Below are 13,451 nucleotides of genomic sequence, written 5' to 3' on the forward strand. Positions count from 1 at the left end.
TGTATCGGCCGGCCGTGAGCCATGACCTCAGTTCCAAGTCAAGACGCCGGGAAGACCCTCGTTACAGCGCTCGGATGAACTTTTTCAGTGTCCCTGAGGGAAACATTCTTAGGGGGGCCAGCGGAAGGGCAAAGTACCCAAGGCCGACCTGGCACTTCCATTGTCAGTTTGCGAGAGTGAGAGCACCGCCCGCGAGAGAGCCGGGATGGACGAAGGAAGGACTCCATCACATTAACACACATATTCGTCCAGCAACTGCGAGACGTAATTTTAGCATAACAGAGTATCCCATCTGCGTCGCGGAGGGGCGGGAGGGCGGGAGGCCCCAGAGGCAACACAGGGACGACGTCTGCTGTTGTCGAAAGGTTTAACTGTAACGCGGGCTGGCCTGCTGGGATCTGGGGCTGTCGCCTGTTGGATCTGTTTAATGCGCCTCAACGGCCCCCATTGGCTTTATTGCTGTTCATGGGAGTCGACTGCCAGGCCTCTCTTCCTGCGAATAGCAGACCTCAGTGGTGTTCCTCCACGCTCATGGGCTGAGCTAACTGCGGCAGTGCGAGCGCTGCATCACGTACCTTGCTTTAGTGAGGTACTTGCGTGCATCCCGTGGTGCTCTCGTCATCTGGTGGCCTTGCAACTACGCAGTACCTAGACAGTAACCACTTTACCAAGACAACTCCCGTCCCAGAGTACGTACCGCTGGCAGCCAACCAACGAACCCACCGCAGCATCAGCGACCGCCCGGGGGCCCTGGGAGACGAGACACAAGACAACCCCTCGTCCATTATCCATCGATATCCGCCCAACCCAGTCGACTGTCCGCAGTCCACAGTCCACAGTCCACCGCCCACTCTGAGTCTGTCCTCCTTCTCCTCCTCCACCACCACCCCAGTCTGTCTTTATTCACCTGCAGTTTGCAGACAGGCCGGAGAGACACGCGCATACAGAGAGGGGAGACCGGCAACAGACCCGACAACACGCACACCACACACCACACACTGCTGCTGTTGCTGCTTATTTGCTTGGTGTGTGTCTCTCTGTCGCTCTCCATCGACGCGTGCATGAGGCCGACCTCTTCCTCGCCCTCTATCTCTTACCTCTCCTTTTACTCTCCTTCAAGCCCGACACCACACCATTCCCTACCTTGCCTCACCTCACCTTAATAGGGCTGCTTACGGGAAACACTGGAACGACACCCAGGGATCCAGACGACTGAGGATCCAACGACCTTACTCGACAACCCAAGACTCGCGCTGCACTGGCCCAGCCAGCCCCTCCAGTGTCCGCCTTTCGCAGAGTACCACGCACCTCATTCGACTGCTGCCCAGTCTGCCTGCCTGCCTGCCTGTGCTTGCTTGGTCTTGGTCTTGGTCCTTGAACATTAACTCGGTCCATCTCCACCGTCTCTGCCACCAATAGACGCCGTGTTCTGGAAACACCTGCGATCTCCCCTTAACGGCCGGCTCTATTGAACTGAAGCAACCCGACCTGACCTTGCTTCCCGGCACTGCCAACGCGCGGCTCAAATCATTCTTTCTTCTTTTCTCCTTTTTTGTATCCGTCTCTCCTTTTGCTCGACCGTTGTTGTGCGCCCCGAATACAGTTCCCCAAATTGCTGTGGACAGCTTCAGAAAAAAACAACGTCAGGTCGACTGAGAGCCCGCGCTTTCCCGCATTGCCTGGCCCGCCGAAACTGTCGATCAACATTGAGCCGAAACGCGCTGAATCCCAGCACCTACAGCAGAGAAGGACGAGAAACCCCCGCCGCCGCCGCTACTTGGTGTTGCGATTCTGATTCTTCTTCTTTTCTCGAACCGCTCAGCGATGCGCTTGTTGTTGTAGCAGCCCGATCCAATTCCGGAAAGCTGTGGAGCTACACCTACCTAATTTCTCTCCTTTCCCAGAGCAACCTTTATGCGACCCCGAGCCGCGCAGGAGCTGTCCTGAACCCGGCACTTTCCCGACCTTGTTGACCACACGCCAACAACACACACTTAAAACCTACACACCAATCGGCCCAAAACCACACGAGGCGACTCCCGATCGCGTCAATTTGCGCCTGCGAAACCACCCAGTCGACGACGGCACGGTTTCGACCAGACTAGCGGCGGGAAAACAGACCAGACGATGGCAGGATACCCGGGACAGCGCCCATACGGCGGTGGCCCGCCCGCGCCTCGTCCTGGACCCGGCCCTGCGCAACGGGGCCCTCCTCCTCCCCAGCAGTACGACAACTACCAGCAAGACGGCTACGGCTATGACTACTACGACGACGGCGGCTACGGCCAGGACTACGGCGGAGGGTACCAGGACCAGAACTACGGAAGAGGCCCGCCACCGCCGAATCAGGGCTACCCGCAACAGGACTACTACGGCGGCGGCCCAGGACCCAATGGCCCAGGAAGAGGAGGGCGTCCGCCGCCACAGATGGGAAGAGGAGGCCCGATAGCACGTCCCCCAACAGCCGACGGTGTTCGCGGCGGCTATCCCCCCGGTCACCCGGGTCGTGGTGGCCCTGGTGGCCGCGGAGGATTCCCCATGGGACGCGGAGGACGACCTGCTCCGTACGAGCGATCGGCGAACTCAGACCCTGCGGGTAAGTTGCGCAATGGAGTCACTGCTCTCGTATGCTGATCAATCGCTAGCGAACCGCCCCCGACCGCAAGATGGCGGCCCAATAAGCCCACCTGGCCCCCAGGGCTTTGGCGGCGCCTTCCCCGCGTTCCCGGGACAGGGCCGCAAGACAGACCTCGACGAAGAGCAGGCGATACTGAACAAGATGGCCGGCATGGAAATCGCAGCCCAGGGACCACCTCCCAGACAGTTGAATGGCAGAGGGCCGCCCCCGCCGCGAGGATATCCGGAGCCGCGACGTGGCCCCGACCCCGGCTACGGAGGGCCTGACTTCAGAGACGATGGTTATGGCCCGCAGGACAACTTCGGCCCCCCGCCTCGGAGCATGACGATGCCGGTCAATGACCCCATGCAAAGACGTGCGCCGCCGCATCGGCAAGACACGTATGCAGGGCCGGGCAGCCAAGGAGGACTTCGTAACGGTGTTCCTCCCCGGCCATCTACAGCCCAGGGCAACAGACCGCCGCCGCAGCGCATGCACCCTCCGAACCCCCCGCTGCCCCCTCAGAACGGGTATGACGGATATGATGGAGGCCAGGATGGTTATAGGGACACCAGAGCATCATTCGGCGATGTCTACGATGCATACTATCAGCCTCCGCGCACGAGTAACGATTACCGAGGCCCAGGAGGCCCAGGGGGCCCAGGTGGTGCTCTCGACTTCGATGCGCAGCCTTCACACCGCCCGCGCGGCTCATTCGATCAGCACATGAGACCCGGCATTGCGGAACATACTCAACCGGGTGCTAAGCGCATGCCGGAAATGAGCCGCACAAAGTCGCAACCTGATTTGAGACAATCGCAGCAAGCCGTTTTCGAGATGGCCGGTGACGCGCCGCCAATGCCACCCATGAATGGCGGCTACCAACAAGACGCTTACAACGGTCCACCAAACGGCTGGGATCAACCACAACAACCTAACCCGCCGCAAATGGGACGTCCAGGTCTCCCTCATGGACCGTCTCCAAGTCGCAGCGGTGATTCCCTGCCATCTCATCCCACTCCAGTTCGCCCTGGTCATATGCCCAACTCGATGGTCAGCATGAGCGACAAGCCTGCACCTGTCCGCAACTACAACGGCGGAATGGGCGGACCAATGCCTCCCGCCGGTCCTGGTGCGATGCCCCCGCAGCAGATGGCTCCCCAGCAAGCCAGCACGCCGTCTTTCACGGAAGCTTCGACGCCAGTCACACAGGAGGAGCTCGAGCGCCTGCGCCAGATCATCAAGACGAATCCCAATGACCAAGAGTCTGCCCTGAGGCTGGCAAAGAGACTCGTGGAGGCGGTCGACGTACTAGCGCCTCACTTGGCTGACCCGAAGATGAAGGTTCGCGCTCGTGAGAAGTACCTCATGGATGCGAACAAGATTCTCAAGAAGCTATCGAATGCCCAAAACCCCGAATCCATGTTTTTCTACGCAGATTGTCTTGGACGCGGACTGTTTGGACAGGAGCCCGACAATAAGGAAGCCTTCACGCTATACCAGTCGTCTGCCAAGCTAGGACACGCGGCGGCCGCGTACAGGACGGCAGTGTGCTGCGAGATTGGTCACGAAGAGGGCGGCGGTACGAGGAAAGATCCCTTGAAGGCGATTCAGTGGTATAAGAGAGCTGCAACGCTTGGGGACACGCCAGCCATGTACAAGGTGGGTATGATTCTGCTGAAGGGACTTCTTGGCCAGCCCAAGAATCCTCGCGAAGCTGTGGGTTGGTTGAAGCGGGCTGCCGAACGCGCCGACGCCGAGAACCCCCACGCCCTTCACGAGCTCGGTCTGCTGTACGAGTCCGCAGCTCCCAACGACGCCATCATTAAGGACGAGGCCTACGCCTTTACCCTCTTCAGACAGGCGGCGGATCTTGGCTACAAATTCTCGCAGTATCGACTCGGATGCGCCTTTGAATATGGTCTCATGGGCTGCCCCATCGATCCTCGACAGTCAATCATGTGGTACTCTCGCGCTGCCCAGCAGGGCGAGCACCAGTCCGAGCTGTCGCTCAGTGGATGGTACCTCACTGGCAGTGATAATGTCCTGCAGCAAAGCGATACGGAGGCATACTTGTGGGCTCGCAAGGCGGCGATGGCTGGTTTGGCAAAGGCCGAGTACGCGATGGGATACTTTACGGAAGTAGGCATCGGTGTGCCGGCCAACATGGAGGATGCGAAGCGGTGGTACTGGAGAGCGGCTGGTAAGTTTCCTTTTGACTTCTCGCTACAAGCGCATGCTAATTGTGTCAACAGCCCAAGACTTCCCCAAGGCCCGCGAGCGCCTCGAGGACCTCAAGCGCGCCGGCAAGAACGGCCCCCGGCAGCGCGAGCGCATCTCCCGTAGCAAGATCGGCAAGCAACAGGAAGGCGAGTGTGTCGTCATGTAGAGCTGACGGCAAATGGACTTACGACCAAACACGTAATACGAGCGGTCGCCGGGCTGGACTTCCCTGTGTTGAAAACGAAAAACCGCGATGACGACCACGAAAAGAAAAAGGAAAGGGCACGATGTAAACCGTGTACTTGTACGGCAACCCACACCAACGACCAGATGTACGATGCTACCTTTGGAGAGAAAGCAGATGCTCCGCTAGGGAATAAAAGATACAAAAAGTTTGAACTTCTTTTTCGTCTGGTGGTGGTTGACACCTGGCGTTCCTCTATTTTTGGGTATGCCTGTGTTTTGGTTTTCATGTTTGGATCAAGTTGGATGAAAGGATGGGTAGGCAGCTGCGTGTATGTGGATGTTGATGTTGATGGGATTTGTACCCGATTTTGCATTGTGCCGGGCCACGGCATGGCGTATTCTATACAGATGTGTTATGCGGCGTTTAGCATATATAATTATTCATTGACACACGGGTTAACACGGCTAAGGTTCTTCGCCCACATTCGAGAGAGGTGGGGATCGGAATCGGCACCAAGGTCCATCAACATGCTGCTAGGCCCCCATTCTAGTGGTACATGACACACATCATTTCGTAGGCTGGGTTCTGGGGAAGTTGGCGCGGGTGAAGGTGGGCGCGGCTGGCTGGTGAGATTGGCTGGGAGGCGGGAGACGGGCGTTAGGAGTTGATCGGATGGCAGCGTGATCTGGGTAGAGAACTTGGGCGCCGGAGGACCTGACAGCAGCCAACCCCCCTTCACAGTGTTTTCCATCTTCCTCCGTTAATCGATGAGCGCATAGGTAGGAGGGAGCTAGTCGGAGACAGGTAGTTCGTTCAATCGGCCGGTTGTCATGTAGGTGGGCATTGGTGAGCCTTCGAGCCGTGACCAACTCGTAGTTGGGAGGAAAGGGTATGGGATCAGGACTGATTGGCTGCCGCGATGGGAAGGAGACCAGCTTTCGGGTGTATAAAGTATATTGTCGGAGTTTCTGATGCGTTGGATGTTGTGTATCGACTTTGGAGAAAGCCGCCTGCGAAGGAAGAACAGGCAGTATGAAGGCGGCGTAACTGGGTGACGGAGAAGGAAAGCGGTTGACCTGAGCACCTTCTGGTTCTGGCTTCGGTGCTTGCCGCGTTGGAGAAGTCCCTTCCTGCGGTGAACTATCGTCATCAAGGTTACCGAGACCATCAAGGCCACCCGCATTATTTGGTAGCGGGCACTTCGTCGGCGTCCTTTCCGTCTTTCTCTCTTCCTCCATGCGAGGTGTAAGGAACCCGAACGGTGCCTACCTTTCGCGCGGGTGTTTGGCTGTCTGGTTTCTTGGAAGGAGGCGGCGACCTACAACTCCGTTTCGGTTCATGGACTGCGGTTGTTAAGGTTTTACAGCCGGAGACAGCCTCAGCGGACCTCCTTACTGGAAAGTTTTTCTTTCTGGATCACCATAAGATCCATTAAAAACTCCAACATTCCTGACATTGAGTAGTTGCTTTCTCACTTTATCAGAGCACTTTTCGGTCATCAAGCTGCTTCCTCATACCAGCGCTCTTTCCTGCTGCCGACGCTCTGGCCTTCCGCTATCTTTCCTCCAGTTCACCAGCGCTCTTTCCTGCCGCCACCACTCCCGTCCTACACCAGCGCTCTCGTCTTCCGACAGATCTTCCGCTTTTCGTCAGCGGTCTTTGATCCATATTACACACATACGAAATCATGGACTTCCAACCTCCCCGAGAGGCCCCTTGGTTCGATGTCGGTCAAACACTGGAACTATTTCCCCATTTCAATCTAGCTGAACCTTGGGGCGGCGCCTACCCCGTTCCTAAATGGTCTGAGATGAAGAACATTGCCGCATACCCGCGCGGCTTCAACCCGGACGCGGAAGTCGACAAAGCGGTCATCTGCAAGGCGAAGATCGTCAGGCATCTTCGGGTCGGCCTGGGCCGTGGTCCGCAGGTGCTGCTCTGCAAAGCCACCCAGTATCCGCAAACCCTCGCACAGTCGCAGATGCCGTTTCCGCCGTCCGACGCGAAGGAACATCTTGCTGACCATTTCGTCCTGAAGGTTTCGGACGGGGGCCTGTTTCCCGGCGGGGGAGGTATCCCCACCCGGGAACAACTGGGAGCTGGCGGACCAGGACCACAGCAGAGACTCGTCTGCGCTGAGGTACCTCTACCAGAAGCATTTGGAACGCGGGGGTATTATGGGATATCCGTATCATGTGCCGTCCTACTTTGGCACGTGGGTCGTCAAGCTTCCCTACGAGAACAAGGCCGGTGAGCAGAAGATGCGATATGTTGGCGCCGTCGCCATGGAGTTCATCCGCGGGGTTTCCATCGATGATCTCTGCAAGGGCGTGCTTATCAAGAACCGTAACATCAACCTCAAATCAGACGACGATGAGTATGAATCTTTCTTCGACACCGCTTGTCTTATTCCGAGAAACGACCCAGGTCTTTTCCGAGGACCGGAATTCGCTGGTCTGGTAATCGATGCAGAAGATGAGGCTTTCAGGTTGATGGTGCTCAAGGGTGTGCTAGATGGTGTTGTCAAGACCTTGCATGCCGGTGTGCAGTACAACGACCTGAGCCCCCAAAACACGTTCGTAACGATTGTTGACGACAGCAATTCTGAGGCTGCTGTGCCCCGAGTTGTGTTTCTCGACTACTTCAGCTTTGAAATCTACGAGAAGACCAAGTACGCGAAGGACCCGGAATGGCCTGACGTACACCCGCTCGCCGAGGAACCGCGCCCAGTCCATCCGTTCGAGAGGTGCTGCATCATCCCGCTGTCCAAGTTCTCCGGCTGGTACCCGCCGCTCTGGGACAAGCATCCGTTACTGTTTGACTGCTGGCTTGGAAAGATGTTTGGCAAGGTTGAGGAAGGGTCCTACTCTATCTTCAGTGACCGAGGCGACGAATCGGATCGCTCGTTGAGAAAGCTTGTGGCAGACCACGGAGCCAATTATAAAGATACTCCCATAGATTCAAAGGACGATTTTCTACATTCAGTGAAGGACCACACGGGGGTGGATGTTTCGGAGTTCATGAACCGGAAGGCCTACCAAGATCTGGCTTATAAGAAGGAAGAAGCTGTGCAGTCTGCCAGGAGTGTTCTCGGCAAGAAGCGACAGAGAGACGATGGAGATGATGAAGAGGGAGGCGACACGGTTTCTGACCAGAGCAAGAGGCAGAAACAGTGAGCTTGATTGAGATTTGGTACATGATTACAGTTTATAATAATGGCCTCTAGCGATATAGCAGCATCAATTTAATACTCGTAAAATAGACGCGGTGTTTTCCCTATCGTCATAGTCCAAAACCTTCCGTACTTGCCCGCCAGATTTGCAACTGATTGAATGCCACGATGGGACTGAGACCCGCAAAGGATGTGTGACATTAGATTCTCTCGGCTGGGACGTCCTGTAATCGGAGTTGGAGCAAACCCACGCGCACGCATCCGGGTGACGAACAAAGTCACACGAGATCGCCTAATTTTCCTGTGTCTGCGCGGCTATATTTCCTGTGCCCTTGACTACTGCTATCGAAAGCGATAGTAGCGATAGCGACGATGAGGATGAGGACGAGGATGAGGACGAGGATGAGGACGACTATAACAACGATAATAATAGAAACGGGGATAATAACGACATCGACGGTGGTGGAGTGATTAGAGCATAGCCACAGGAAAAGTAGTCGCTCTAGCACAGGAAAATAAGACGGTCTCAGGCACACGGGCTGATCCAAGTAACTTCCTGTGTTTGGCGTTTGGTGCTGGTACAGTCGGGGGTACCTGCCTGGTCAAATCAAGAGGAAAATCCCACAATGCAAAATGCTTCGTGCTAGAGAGGTGGTTCTTTTACTGCACCTTTCCGCTACAATCAACCCTTTCCAACAAGCCATGCGTCTTGATGGATATGGAAATTTCCCCGGAGTATTTGATTTTCCTCACTTCTCGCTTCTCCTTCTTGCTTTCTCACCGGCTCTTTGCCTCCTCGAACAGAAACCGAGTCTTCCCTGACGCCACCGAGCCCCCAATTCTTCTCTTCTGCTACAGCAGCTGTTTTATCCTGCCCCTTCTGTTCAGAAATCTCTTCGGCAACCGTCCAAGAATCTTATAACTGCTTCAGTCCTGCACGCCTCCCGTCGACATCATCTGAAGACTCGGTCACCTTATCTTCAAACCGCCGCAAATCACCACATATATATCGTCATGAATCGGAACTGCCCATGGTTCGACGCCGGTGAAACGCTTGAGTTGCTACCGCGCCTCAATCAGCCCGAGCCGTGGGGCTATAATCTCTACCCCCCCCGCCACTCCCGCTCAGCTGGATGGCCTTAGGAACTTCGACCCGGACGCAGGTGTCGACAAGGAAACCATCGCCCATGTTAAAATCATCAAGCATCTTTCGAACGATACGAAGGGTTTTTACCAAGTGTTGCTGTGCAAGATGACAAAGTACCCGCGATCCCTTGTGCAGCCACAAATGCCGTTCCCGCGTTTAGATCCCGAAACAAAGACGAAGGACTCGGTTGATTACTTTGTCGTCAAGGTCTCGAATGGACTCGTATTCCCCGGCGGACCTGAGGACCCTCCCTACGGTAATTGGCAACTTGCTGAGCATTTTTACGCTCGCGAATCGACTGCCTTGAGGCTTCACTACGAGAAGCATCTGGTGCGTGGAAATATCATGGGCTCTCCTTACCATGTACCATCTTACTACGGCACATGGGTTGTCAAGGTCCCCTATGTGAATGAAGAAGACAAAAATGCCCCGAAGATCCGATACGCCGGCGCCATTGCCGTGGAGTACATTCGAGGGCTCTCTATCAAGAACCTTTGTATTTCGAACGATCCAGAGGATCCCGTGCTCGTGCCGAAGGATTACGATGTGAGACCCGAATACCGGTCAGATCTAGGTTCAATGAATCCTCAGGACGAGACTTTTCGATTGGACGTTCTCAAGCTTTGGTTGGACGGGGTCGTCAAGTCTCTGCATGTCGGTGTAAAACTCCACAATCTGAGTCCTCGGAACATCCTGGTGACAGTCCTTGACCGACAGTCCTTGACCTGAACGGGTCACCGATCCCTACTAGAGTGGTTCTCGCCGATTACTCCTGTAGCGAGATCTACGAGAAGAATAAGTATGCCAGAAATCCCGAGCTTCCCGAATGGCCTAGTCGACACCCTCTTACAGAGCTGCCTAACCCGCCTCACCCGTTCGAGAGGTTCTGTATTCATTCTATTTGGCGCTTCCAGGGATGGTATCCGGAAAGGTGGGATACAAGTCCATGACTGTGTGAGCACTGGCTTGGCTGGGTCTTCGGCAAGATCGAAGACAGCTCCAAGTACTGTCTTCAGGATGTCCACAAACGACTATCTGGCCTTCGGCACGATCGAAGTCAATTCCAAGTACCCTGCCTTCAGGATGTTCATGGACAACAATTACCGGAGAGTTCGTGAGCTCAGGAAGATGGTAGCGGACCTAGCGGCTGAAAGTCGAAGCTCGCAGCCCGAGGCCTCGTATGGCGAAGAATGCGAGAATGCCATCGAAGAGCTGCGAGGCCAGAAGGCAGACGAGTGGGTTGTGCGCAACGTGGAGACGGTCAACGGCGCCGCACCCCCCTCGTGGCGCACTATCTATGGCGACTTGAAATCTGGAGGCATTGTACGTTGCGTGAAGTTCCTCCCTCCAAAGCGCCAGAGAAGTGAGGATGAGAATGCCTCGGAAGAGGAAACTTCTAGCCCCAAAAGGCAGAAGCAGTGAACACAAGACGGTTTTAGTCGCTTGGCGGCATTGTCGGAGGACTCCGATGTACAGGCGCACCCTATAAGTTCAGTCTTACTCTGCTAATTGTTTCGTTGAGCTTGCCTAGTCTATGATTGAGGATGTGATTGTGAAAATGTATGACTGAAATGCGGGTAACAGAACGTTAATAGAAAGCAATACAAAACCGAAGAAAAAAAGTTCCCATTGTGAGCAGTGTGAGGCCTTTCAATCAGAGTCTTTCTGCCCCAAGTCCAGAGAACCCAGCAAACACGATCAAGAGTGACGAAAATTACCAAGACATCAAGAAAATTCTTCAATTTTCATCTGGCGAACTATGCTGACAAATGTGATGTATCTTGTTTTCTAGTCTGTAAATCAAATAACGGAAAAATCATCTGCAGATTAAAAGACTGGAAACATAGAGAGACCCAAGTATTTAGCATCCTCATCAGGAAGGTTGCTGTATTCCTCGTTGCCGTCCAAGGGGCCGAACCCGCTTTCACTCAAAAGCCATCCATGGAACTGGTCGGAGTCGTAGGTGCACCATTCACGAGGAAACCAGCCCTGAAAGTCTTAGACTTCTGATATGGCCGGAAAGTACAGAGCAGGATGAGGTGGTCGGTCAAGCTGCTGTGCGATCATGGGTTTTCCCGAATCACGTCCCTCCTTGGTCCGAGACCACACCTTATCCATGTAGTAACCGACGGAGACAACCCTCGGTTCTTCAAGCTCTTTCCCGTTGTTGCGGAGAGAAACCAAGATTTTGCTAGGGGCGAGGCCCATCCTATCGACAAAGATGCCAGCGTGCAATTTTCGGACGACGCCGTCGAGCAAGGTCTTGAATATGCGAAGTCGGCTTTCGGTATCCATCAGGAGCGTCTTGTCGGAGTTTCTGTACAGTGCGATGGGGGTTGTGCTGAGTTGGAGGGGGCCATAGTTATCACGGTCCCAGTCTCGGATGCCAAGTTGCTCAATGGAGACTCCGTGAATGTATTCCATCACGATGAGACTGGTGTATCTGTCGCGGGCGCAAGCATTCTGGCCCTTTTGTTCCTTCTCAAACACCCAAGTGCCATAGTACTGCGGTGCCAAGTGAGGATAGCCGGTCAGCCCGTTGTCGTACAGGTGCTGGTACACTGCGGCCTCCGAATTCGGCTCGCCAGATGCATGATCGTGGGATCGGTATCCATCAGGAAACCATTCGTAGCGCGGTCTCGAAGCGAATGTCTTGAAGATGACCAGGTTGGCCCCCGACAGGTGGTTCGCGCGTGCGTTATTCATCTCGACGGCGGTTGGCGCCTGCTCCACGCGGCAGAGGAGGACCTTCTGGCCGTTCGCCGACGCGCCGCTGAGGCGCTTTTTGATCACGAGGCGAGCTCTCGTGGCGGGGTTGGCTTCCTCGATGAGTTTGCCGTCGGCTTGTGAGGGGTCGAAATCAGAAGGCGCCCTGCCTTCATCTTCGAATCCGATGTTGCAGGGGTCGGACAGCGGGTATGGCGTCAGCACCAGCTCTTCGCCCGGGTCGAACCTTTCGAGAGCCGTAGAGTCGAGGACTCGCACGGTGGAAGTAGATGACATGTTTGCTGTGCGCGTGTGTCAAGATGTGTAAAATATGGAGGATGGCAATGGGTGAAGTTGGATGCTGGAATTGTGAAGAGGGTGGAAGGCGATGGTGATAGCAGTGAGCAAGTTATCTGGAGGAGGAAGGGCGAGGCTCGTCTTTTTATCACTCTTGAAGGATGACCGGAGAAACCATTGTGTCCATTTTGTTCAGCAGTAAAAACCAACAAGCTCATTCTAAATTTGAACTCGCTTGATTTCCAAACCGTGCCCGCGCATGGCATGTCTGGATACTGCAAAAAGCTAAATCCGACCTTACATAGCGAGACGGCGTAACGAAATTCTGTCAAAACTTTCGCCGACGCCAACCTGTCTGAACCTTTATGACAGGACCGAAGACCGAAATTTCCAAGTCTTGATTAAGATGATCTCTCTCTGGTCTAACCCTCATGTGTGCTTGGGTTCCGTCAACGCCACAAGGTCTGGTACCGCCGCTACCATACCGCACCCTTGTGACCATCCCATACCAGTACCACCGTCTCCATATCCGAACTAACTCACCCTCTCACCTTATGCGCCAAATACAGTGGTCCCATTTACGTTGCCTGCGTTCCAGTTGTCCCAAATGACACTAGAATTCGTGAGCCATATATACTGCTTACTTCTCATGATGATAGTCGCAAATCGGGTTCAAATGTCGTTATAAAAGATCATTCGCGGAAGTTCCTTCTCTGATACTGCCCACATCCATGCGGCACCGGGGTCGTAAGATATCGCTATTGAGCCAGATGTGGACGAATCTGATGGGGGTTCTGATGTTGATCTAGGGTGGTGGACGAGGTTCACAATCGATGTTCTGGACGGGCCTTTTGGAAAGGCTCTGGGCATTGTCAGTGTCTCTTGGTTTGGCCAGGTGATTGACAACCTCGTTTCACGTCAATCAATGGCAATCAGGTGTAGAAAGGAGCTTACAATGGGGTGCTGAGAGCGCCGTACCACAGACTTGGTTCTCTCGCCCCAAGCTCTTGGGTGCTTAAGAAGTTCCTCGCTTTTGCCATGGCATCGTCTATGCGCTCCTGCAGAGACGAGAAAAAAGGACGAAGTGATAGCAGAGATATTA

At 54.8% G+C, this 13,451-nt stretch overlaps 6 protein-coding genes across 6 annotated transcripts; 4 read left to right on the forward strand and 2 right to left on the reverse strand.

The window, feature by feature from the left end:
- Nucleotides 1–2,127: 2,127 nt before the first annotated feature.
- On the forward strand, nt 2,128–5,006 carry chr3 (Chitin synthase regulatory factor 3; the record flags this gene model as incomplete). The annotated part of the gene is made up of 3 exons (XM_032032670.1): nt 2,128–2,596; nt 2,646–4,820; nt 4,873–5,006. 3 exons carry the CDS (start codon nt 2,128–2,130, stop codon nt 5,004–5,006), a joined length of 2,778 nt encoding a protein of 925 aa, XP_031888137.1.
- A 1,708-nt stretch (nt 5,007–6,714) lies between these two features.
- Nucleotides 6,715–8,203, forward strand: CGGC5_v011465 (uncharacterized protein; the record flags this gene model as incomplete). The annotated part of the gene is made up of 2 exons (XM_066152534.1): nt 6,715–7,065; nt 7,139–8,203. The coding sequence occupies 2 exons, from the start codon at nt 6,715–6,717 to the stop codon at nt 8,201–8,203; spliced, it is 1,416 nt and encodes a 471-aa protein (XP_066008081.1).
- A 1,248-nt stretch (nt 8,204–9,451) lies between these two features.
- CGGC5_v011466 (uncharacterized protein) lies at nt 9,452–10,075 on the forward strand (the record flags this gene model as incomplete). Its single annotated transcript, XM_032032668.1, has 1 exon — nt 9,452–10,075. The coding sequence occupies one exon, from the start codon at nt 9,452–9,454 to the stop codon at nt 10,073–10,075; it is 624 nt and encodes a 207-aa protein (XP_031888145.1).
- A 288-nt stretch (nt 10,076–10,363) lies between these two features.
- On the forward strand, nt 10,364–10,768 carry CGGC5_v011467 (uncharacterized protein; the record flags this gene model as incomplete). The annotated part of the gene is made up of 1 exon (XM_032032667.1): nt 10,364–10,768. The coding sequence occupies one exon, from the start codon at nt 10,364–10,366 to the stop codon at nt 10,766–10,768; it is 405 nt and encodes a 134-aa protein (XP_031888144.1).
- Nucleotides 10,769–11,344: 576 nt separating this feature from the next.
- On the reverse strand, nt 11,345–12,349 carry CGGC5_v011468 (uncharacterized protein; the record flags this gene model as incomplete). The annotated part of the gene is made up of 1 exon (XM_032032666.1): nt 11,345–12,349. The coding sequence occupies one exon, from the start codon at nt 12,347–12,349 to the stop codon at nt 11,345–11,347; it is 1,005 nt and encodes a 334-aa protein (XP_031888143.1).
- Nucleotides 12,350–13,021: 672 nt separating this feature from the next.
- CGGC5_v011469 (uncharacterized protein) lies at nt 13,022–13,389 on the reverse strand (the record flags this gene model as incomplete). The annotated part of the gene is made up of 2 exons (XM_032032665.1): nt 13,022–13,211; nt 13,304–13,389. 2 exons carry the CDS (start codon nt 13,387–13,389, stop codon nt 13,022–13,024), a joined length of 276 nt encoding a protein of 91 aa, XP_031888142.1.
- Nucleotides 13,390–13,451: the final 62 nt, after the last annotated feature.

This window comes from Colletotrichum fructicola, assembly GCF_000319635.2.
Source record: "Colletotrichum fructicola Nara gc5 chromosome Unknown KSG_Nara_v1_contig06, whole genome shotgun sequence".
NCBI lineage: Eukaryota > Fungi > Ascomycota > Sordariomycetes > Glomerellales > Glomerellaceae > Colletotrichum > Colletotrichum fructicola.